Raw genomic sequence first — 9,001 nt, 5'->3', positions numbered from 1 at the left:
CGCGCAAGCACAAGGGGATCCTTGCGGTAACCTGGAGAGCGCGTCCGCATTCGCGTGACGTGCCCCCTTCCGATGCTGAATTTGGAAGGAAAACTCCTGCAGAGTGTCCAACCATCGTGCCAGCTGGCCAGATGGTTGGTCTACCCTCAGAGCATATTGTAAAGCCGCATGATCCGTGCGCACAATAAACGAACGGCTGTAGAGATACGGCCGAAATTGGCGGAGAAAATAGACAATGGCCAAAAGTTCGCGGCGAGTGACGCAGTAGCGGGTTTCTGCGGGGGACAAGACGCGGCTACCGTACGCCACCACGCGTTCCACACCGCCTTTGGACTGCGACAGAATGGCCCCAATGCCCGTGTCACTCGCGTCCGTGTCCAGAATGAAAGGGTGATCAAAATCGGGATAGTCCAATGTTGGCGCCGTCGCCAAACGATCGCGCAGGCCCTTAAATGCCGCCTCCTCTGGCGATCCCCAACTGAATTTCCGTCCTTTACCCATAAGGAGGTGCAGAGGCCTAGCGATCGTAGCAAAATTGGGAACGAACCTACGGTAATATGAGGCAAACCCCAAGAAGCGACGCACATCTCCCACCGTGGCCGGGGTTGGCCAGTTGCGGACGCACGCCATCTTCTCCGGATCCGTGGCAACCCGGTCGGCACTGACTATATGTCCAAAATAGCGCATGGACTGTTGCAATAGGTGACATTTCTTAGGTTTAAATTTCAGATTGGCGGAGCGCATCCTGGCGAACACCGCCTCCAGTCTCTGTAGATGTTTGTCAAATGTGCGGCTAAAGACGATGATATCGTCTAAATATATCAGACATGTCTCCCACTGCAACCCCGTTAATACCAGCTCCATCAACCTCTGAAATGTGGCGGGGGCAGCATTCAACCCCATCTGAAGACAATTAAATTGAAATAGGCCCTGCGGCGTACTGAAAGCAGTCTTTTCCCGCGAGGACTCATCGAGGGGAAGCTGCCAGAATCCCGAAGAGAGATCCAGCGTCAAAAAGAACTTCGCCCCCGACAAGGCATCGAGGGAATCATCCATACGCGGCAGGGTGTACGCATCCGCCACGGACACTTTGTTTAATTTGCGAAAATCGACGCAAAATCGCAATTTGCCGTCTTACTTTTTGACCAAGACTACAGGTGCGCCCCATGGGCTGTTAGATGGAGATATTATGTCCGCAGCCAGCATGTCATCCACTGCTCCACGAACATGGTCTCGCTCCGCCGGGCTCATCCGATGCGAGTTCAAGCGAATCGGAGCAGCGTCCCCCGTGCCAATATGATGGGAAAGCAGGGAGGTGCGTCCCAAGTCCAAATAGTCGGAGCTAAACACATCGGAATAACTCAACAATAGCGCGCGAAGCGCGGATCGCTATTCCCCGGTCAGGGATGTATTTTCCTCGCACAATTCGGCGACCCAGCGCTCATCTTGGCCCGTAGGGCCCGAAACTCCGCCAACCACATCAAGGCGGCCCAGATCGTCCTGGGCCGTGAACGCTGTTGTGGCATGGGCCACGACCGTTCCGGCCGGCATGCAAACATTCTCCGTACTCCCATTGAGCACTTGCAAAAACGGCTGCTGGTCCGGCCGGATAATAGTTTGCACCCCGACCAGCACCGATCCGCCCGTTATGGTTGCGGACGGCGATAACAAAACCCTAGGCGCTCCTTCCCGACCAGGCACCGGTTTCCGATATCGCAAGGGGATAAGCATCTGTGAACCAGGTGGAATGTCAACAGATACTTCGGACAGCGCCTGCACCTGGCAGACCGGAGCGGGTCGCCCTCAGGGCGACGGCAAAAATGAAATTTTTCGACCCCCCGGTAATTCAATGCAATTTTGATTAACTCTTATTAGAATGGGCATTTTGGCCAGAAAATCAGTTCCCAACAAACACGGAACCGCAAGGGACCTCGAAATCAACACAGTTCCCGAGGCCGACACCCCCCCCGATTGATATTTATTGGCGTCCACCTGGCCCACAATGCCCATATTTCCCCCGTTCGCTGCTACACAGGAATCGTAAACCGGGCGCACTGCATCCGGCGGGATGCCCAACAGATGGAAAATGACATCCGATATAATCGTCGCGGACGCACCGGAGTCCACTAAAATGCGCACGTCGACCCCTTGTATAGAACTCGGCACAGTGGACGAACCAGTAGCGGCCGCAACAACCCGCCGTGCCAATTTACGCCACTGTGTTACCGAGCGACATAGGCCAGCCGGCGGCCTCCCGTTGTTAATGACACCCGGATCGAGCGGCAACGGTGATGAATGAGGTGCCAAGCCTTGCCGGGTGTCTGGTGCGCACTGACTTGCCTGTCCAGGAGGGTCCTTCCGCGGCACGTCTGTGGTCGAGGCCTCCTGCTGAGGCGGCCCCGGGATACGGGCCCAGCAATCCCTGGCGAAGTGGCCTTTGCGACCGCAGCGAAAACACTCGACGTCATTATGACGCACAGCACTCCCCCCATCCCGACGCTCCCGCGTCGGCGGCGCAGATCGCGGCCCCGGCCCTCCGCGGGCAGGCCACTGTGCAGAGGCGGCCGTCAATTCCTGCGGGCACCCCCCCCGTCAGGAACGTACACCGCCTTCTTGGGATCCCAACCCACGGCACCCCCTTCCACGATGGGCCCCCCCGTCCACGCTGTCACCTGCTTCCAACGGCGCAGATTAAACTGGGCATCCAAACACTTCGCAGCAGCCCGTGACGTCAACTTCTCATGGCCGCACACCGGCATAGGGATCCCCAAATCTCTCGACAGCTCAAGCATTTTGCCCAAAATAAGGGGTTCCAATAGGTCAGGCTCCGTCTCAGGGTATGCGGCCATGGCCAATTCCAGGACAGCACCCCTGTATGCCACCGGCGACTCTTCGGGTGCCCGCTGGCGCTGAACGAATCGTCGGTGAGCGTCATCCGGTGGCTCGTACGCATCCGCCATCTCGTCAAAAACCCCTCTCAGTGTCTTCTTCTTCTCGGCCTTGATGGAACGGAAAAATCTGACCGACTCATCGTCGAGAAGAGTTGGCAGAACTTCCAGGGCCTCTGCGTCAGTCCATCTGGTGGAGAGTACCGCCGCCAAAAATCGGCAGGCGAACGCACTCCAGTCGCCTCCAATTGAAAATTCTTTAACTGTTGTCAAGTGACGGCTGCGGGTCCTCGCTCCGCTGTCCTCCGCAGACGGCGCGTCGCGTGGCATGTTCAAGATGGCGTCGCACCGCAACGTGTCAAAGATGGCGGCTTCCCGCCACGGAGGGCGCAAGATGGCGGCTTCCCGCGGTTCTTCTCCCGCCACGCCCAAGATGGCGTCCTCGTGCCGCATGGCTGAGGGCGCTGGCAGCGCAGGCAAGGCCCTGGTCTGTTGTTCACCCCCGGGCCTCCCCGAACCCGTCGCCGGCGTGACGAGGTCGCACAGTTGTGCCAAGACGGTCTTCAAAGTCTCCAGCTGGGCCGCCATCTGTCTCCATCGCTGGTCAGCATCCCCCGGCGCAGGCGGATCCACCGAAGTGGCGATCTCTTGCACCCCCGGGCCGTCACTCGTTCCCGCGTCGATTTCTCCCTCCATCGTTGGCAGCGCCACTGCCTGAGGAAGGTCGTCATCGTCGGAAGATGTAGCAGACGATGGTGCGGGGATATTGTTTCTTCTGAGCTGTTTTGACATGCCGTTTCACTTCTGACACCAGTGTAATAAAGGACTCTTGCACTGGGTCTGTCTCCGTTGTCCTTTATTGGTTCGTACAACTTTGCCCGCACGGCGTCTCGCTCAGAGTCTCCTCCGTCTCCCGCTCGGCAGGCCCACTGCTGCCGTCGCTCCTGCAGACTTGTTGCTGCTCACTATGCAGCCCCGCTGCTGGCTCCTTACTCAGCCTCTCTGCCTCCGACCTGCAGCCCCACGGCTGCTCACTATGCAGCTCCGCTGCTGGCTCTCCGTCTCCTCCGTACCCGGACACCGCTGGCCAACGGTCCCGACCTGTGGCGATCACGCCACTTTCCTCCTCCTGCCCTGCGTGGCCTCCTCCTGTCTTTATTCCCACACTCTCCTCCAGCCCTTCCGGTTCCTGTCCTTAAAAGCTCTCCCTCTCCCCACGTAACCCTAACTCCTCCCACCTGTTACGTCACATCTCACGAGCCCGTTTACGCTCGCATTACACTTGTATAGCGTCGGAAATGCACATCGTATACCGTCCGTATATACACTTACCTGCAGTTACGGGCACACGCCCATAGGGGGTGCCACCCTGAGCTGGGGAAGGTCAGGGAGAGCCAGACCATTGAGGGGCCGGGTTCTCCCCCCCACCCAGACCCCAGGTGAGGGGTTGGGGGGTTCTTCCAGAGTCCCCTGGAAGGTTCCGGAGAGGGGGCGGTACCGGGGGCGGGGAGTCCCCGGGAGGTGGATAAAAGGGGCACCTCAAGCACAGCTCTGGGCAGTGTTCTGAAGACGAAGAAAGACCAGCCTAGCTCGGACCCTGGGACCCGACGTCCTTGTAAGGGCCGGGGCCGAGCGCAGACCAGTGGTCAAGACCCGTACCTTGGCTGGGTCGGGTCAGTTCGGGCACAGATAGCCGGAGGGCTCAGGGCCCGGTTAACCCAGTGTGAGGCCACGCTAGCCATAGATAGTGGGAGTTAAGGGGAGTCTTGTTATTAAAGTTTATAAATAAACCGTGTTGCATCTAAGACGGCGTCTCCAGTCTCCGTGGAACCCACTACACTTGCTATATATATTTATTCAAGAAAGTATCTTGCTTAAAAAAAATCATCCAAACAGCACCTTAAAGCACGGCCAACATTTTTTTCGAAGGCCCTTTAAGTTTTCCGTAGGCCCTGGACACAGTGGCGACTTGTTGCCGCTTGGCCTGCGTTTTGGCGGCAACCCAGTCCTGAGGACGATCGATAAAAAAAATTGCCTGCCTCGAACCCAAAACAAACCACCGATCAATATTTACCTCAGTAGACTCAAACTTAGCGACAGGGTCGATTAAAGACTGACAAAACAGATTTATATTTTTTGTTATTTTAGACTTTTATGAGAACCGGTTTGTGAAGCTGCATCAGTGTGCAGTATCGCCTGCACGTCCATTTGTATCCTCGTGTCTGTATGTTTCTGTACGTATGCGTGTTCGTGTCTGTATATTTCTGTGTGCATTAGGTTTTTAATGTATTGCACTGTGTACAGTATTGTGCGGTACAGCCAAGTGTGACTTACTGTATAGTGTGTAGTAGCATGGTGTACTGTTTGTATAGCTTGGCGTAATAAAGGGCGTACAGTGGCTGTGTGTATGATACAGGTTGCGTGTAGGCCTTGATACTTGGCGATACAGGCTGTTTGTGTAAGTGTTGCAAGCTGTGTGTGTGGGGGGTTGTGTGTATAGCTAGGTTAGTGTGTGCGCAAAGGGCTGGTAACCCCTCGACCTGGCACTTCTACAAAGCAGCACGGTAGAAACATCGACATAATCTCGTGCTGGAGACCCCAGGGGACAGGCATTTAAGACACCTTCTGGTCAAACTCCATCTGGCAGGGCCAGACTGAACCCCTTCCGACTCTCGTTGCTTAAGAGAGGCTGCCACTCCTCTGTTGGGAGATGGACCGGTACCGCCTGGCTCACTGTGGAATACAGGAGGCCCGGTGGACCGGTTCTGGCTCTAGTCATCATGAGGGGTGGACAGTTCCCCACTCGGGGCAGGAAACTGCCAAACAACTTGGAGTGGCACTTCTTTTGAACAAAAGACTCGAGTGTGGTCACCATCGAACAAAAAGATCACGACATCGTGCACTTTCAGATGCGCTTCTGTCGCCGTCTGGAATGGTCTTCCTTCCGACATTAGGAAGTCATTGGAACTATGTACTTTTAAATCTAGATGGAAAACTACACTTTTTGGAACTGCTTTTAGTGTTTATTTTATTGTCCTTCCCCCGCACCTCTGATCAGCACAGTTGGCTACGTACGGTACGAAAAGAGGTTCAACATACATGCATAGTTATACGGTGCACATACAGTATGCATATATTAAGTGACACTAATAGGCTCAATGTGAGATTTAGCAATTTTATTAAACCAGTTTGCGAACTGTGGATTTCCCGGTTGGTCTGTGTGTTGAGTTTGCACAGTAGTGCATGGCGGAAGCTTTAAGAGAAGAAATTCCTCGACACGCAGACCCGTCCGGAAAAAAACAACCCGGAAAAGCATTTGGGATTAAAATCAGCTACGAAAACCTACGGCGTTAATTTTTTTTGCAAACAATGAAATAATACAACCCCAAAAAGCGCAACATCTCCGAAGGCACTGACGTCAATTTGCTTTGAACAAGTGCGAGCTCAGGGGTCGGCAACCTGCAACTCCGGAGCCGCATGCGGTTCTTCAAGGACTGCTGTGCGGCTCGTGAAATATTTAGTTTTTTTTTTTTACCAAATTGGGAAAAAAATGGCCCTTATTATTTTGGTTACCGACCCCTGTGCCATCGCTGGTCGAGTTACTGCAAAATAATGCAATATAACAGCGCGTACATTCGTTATCGGCATCTGCGCCATTTGCATAGCCACCACGAAGGCGCCCACGTTTTACGGATGGGTAAAGTTTGCCAGTACGGGGGGTGATGTTGCTCTGCGGTTTCACCAAATAACGTAAATGTGCAGCTAAATTAGTAAAAATGTGCCCATTACGCATGGCCTGGCTCTGTTCCGAACAAAAACACCACCAAGGGGTCTTTAAGGCACCCTGTGAAGCAGCTGGCCATGTACTTTTCAGTTATTTCACATTTTTTGGCTGTTTTGCTATTCCAGTCCTCTGTAGCCATGATACCATTTCCCTCAACACAGCACAGAAAGTGTGAGATTAACAACACCACACTCCCGCATGCCAACAAGCCCTTTTTCTTAACGTCATAAAATGTGCATTTTAAACACTAGGCAAGCAACACTTCAATAAAGCACACCGAGCTATGTAGCTCTTTTTCAGAAGCAACTTGGCAACAAATAATAGCTCAACAAAGTGGTTTACATCATGGGACCTCCTTTGCCAGTACCAAAATATACTAATAGGATTTTTCCCCTTTTTTTCTGGCAACAAAACTGACACCTTTTGCAGGGAATCATGCTTACATTAACTACAATACTTGCAGTCAAATGCAAACAAAAAACAATACTCTGATAATTTATGCATTGTCTTTGACACGGATTGGTCCACACCAGAGATAACTTTCTTTAGAGCCGGCAGCCCGTTACCTGCCCGGGTCATGCTGTGTAGTATTCCCCGAGTGTTAGTGAGATTAGGAACGGTGATCACCACCCTGCGTATAATGCTCCAGTTGGTTGTTATGCGTTAATAAAGTGTTGCCTCCAAGTTGAGTGTGCGCTTCAGTCAAACCCACTATAATCTGACTGGTACTCATTTTCTCACTTCTCTCAACTTACTTTTCTTCTTTTCTGAAGCAGCCCAAAAACTGACGAATGTCACTGCCACCCTTCCAATTGCTCATGATGACACTCACTGTGAATGGAAGCTGAATGTTATAAAACTGCTTGCACTTTAATCAAAGAAACACATAAGCAAGTATAGCTATACACTATACTATACGAATATGCAATAAATGAAAGCTACTGTCTACAAATGTATATTACACATGCAGCGAAACATACATGATTGACACTTTACTCCGACTTCACATGGGCTTTCTGACAAATATAGCGTAATAAAGACATTCACGTTAGTTGAATACGCCCGTGAGCGCCATTGTTGGTCGTTGGGTGAATGTGTGGCTAATCAACTTTCCAAGTAATTTACTTAACTATGATAGCTGACGTTAGTGATGGTTGATTGGCAATCGGACATTGGCCCGTTTTCACTAAAAACGTTTGTTTCCACTCGATAGTGATGTAGCCTATGTAACACTCATTACATTCTAGTTTTCCACTTTTTAATACATTTTAAAGGAATGAAATGGAGAGACAGTACAGTGTTTGACATTGATTGTACCTACCCACAGCAGTCGAGAATCGGCTTCAATATATTGGGGGGGATATTTTTAGCATATTTGAATATTGGGGGGGATGTGTTCCCTCCAAAATATATTTTAATTACGGCCTTTACGCTGTACGACCACAACGAACACGCATCGGCGAGTTTACCCGACCCCCCCACCTCCCGTACGCCGGCTCTACACCGCAGTTCCTGGTCCCGTGACGCGTCACACAAAATCGGGCAGCTGGTCGTAGTTGAACATGTTGTTGGCGGTGTCCGACCAGGCGGCGTGCCGCGCGCCATCCATCTCCGTGGCGACCGCGTTGCCGGCCTGCAGGCTGTGGTGCTCCCCGCCAATTTGCTCGCCGCACTCGGGGCACGTTCCTTTCTCCATGGCGCCGCCACACTCACCGATAGCGTACACGTGGCCGCGGGGGCACTTGTACCAGTGGCCTGGCTTCAGGCCGATGGCCTTCACGATGGACGCGCGCTCCGAGTCCGAGATGCCGAGGCCGCTCTTGGGCAGCTTCTCCTGGAGGCTCTCGGCGAGCCGGCGCACCTCCTTCTCCTGCTCGGGCCCGAACCTCCGCTTGTTCGTGAGAGCTAGGCGTGCGCACAGCAGAGGGATGGAATGATCGGGCACTCCGGTTAGATCGCTCACGTAGGCGTTTGCGGTTGTGCTGTATGACATATCTCCGGGGTCCTCCGGTATTTCCTTCTGCATTTAGAATCAGCGTGCATGTAGATTATTTGGCTGCTATACATTTCGACGCGATAAGCCACTTCGTTGAGGTATAATTTATGATGGCCAGGTCGCTTCGGAAAAAGAGCTATAGAGCTCAGTCGGGCTTACCTGATGAAATAAAAAATGTAGTCAAAATATATTGGTCCGACCTGCTGGGAACTTCATCGGCAACTGAAGTGAAGAAGCTCCCGGCACGCGGAGCAAAGCGTCAGACATCACCACAACACACGGTACAGCTCTGCATTTCATTCGCAGAGCTGGAATGTAGCCAAATTAACTCGC

At 52.8% G+C, this 9,001-nt stretch overlaps 1 protein-coding gene across 1 annotated transcript in view; it reads right to left on the bottom strand.

Annotated features, from left to right (window-relative positions):
- Positions 1-5,905: 5,905 nt before the first annotated feature.
- Positions 5,906-9,001, bottom strand: part of LOC133355973 (NFX1-type zinc finger-containing protein 1-like) — a 43,779-nt gene continuing 40,683 nt past the window's right edge. Inside the window, exon 15 of the mRNA XM_061573442.1 lies at positions 5,906-8,577. Within this exon, the coding sequence (XP_061429426.1) occupies positions 8,201-8,577 (377 nt within the window). The 3' untranslated portion in view covers positions 5,906-8,200. The remainder of the gene's footprint in view (positions 8,578-9,001) is intronic.

This window comes from Lethenteron reissneri, chromosome 52, assembly GCF_015708825.2.
Source record: "Lethenteron reissneri isolate LAM-NWPU_2019-01 chromosome 52, ASM1570882v1, whole genome shotgun sequence".
Classification (NCBI taxonomy): Eukaryota; Metazoa; Chordata; class Hyperoartia; order Petromyzontiformes; family Petromyzontidae; genus Lethenteron; species Lethenteron reissneri.
The sequence above is the reverse complement of the archived record's forward strand: the minus strand, read 5'-3'. Positions and strand labels throughout refer to the sequence as shown.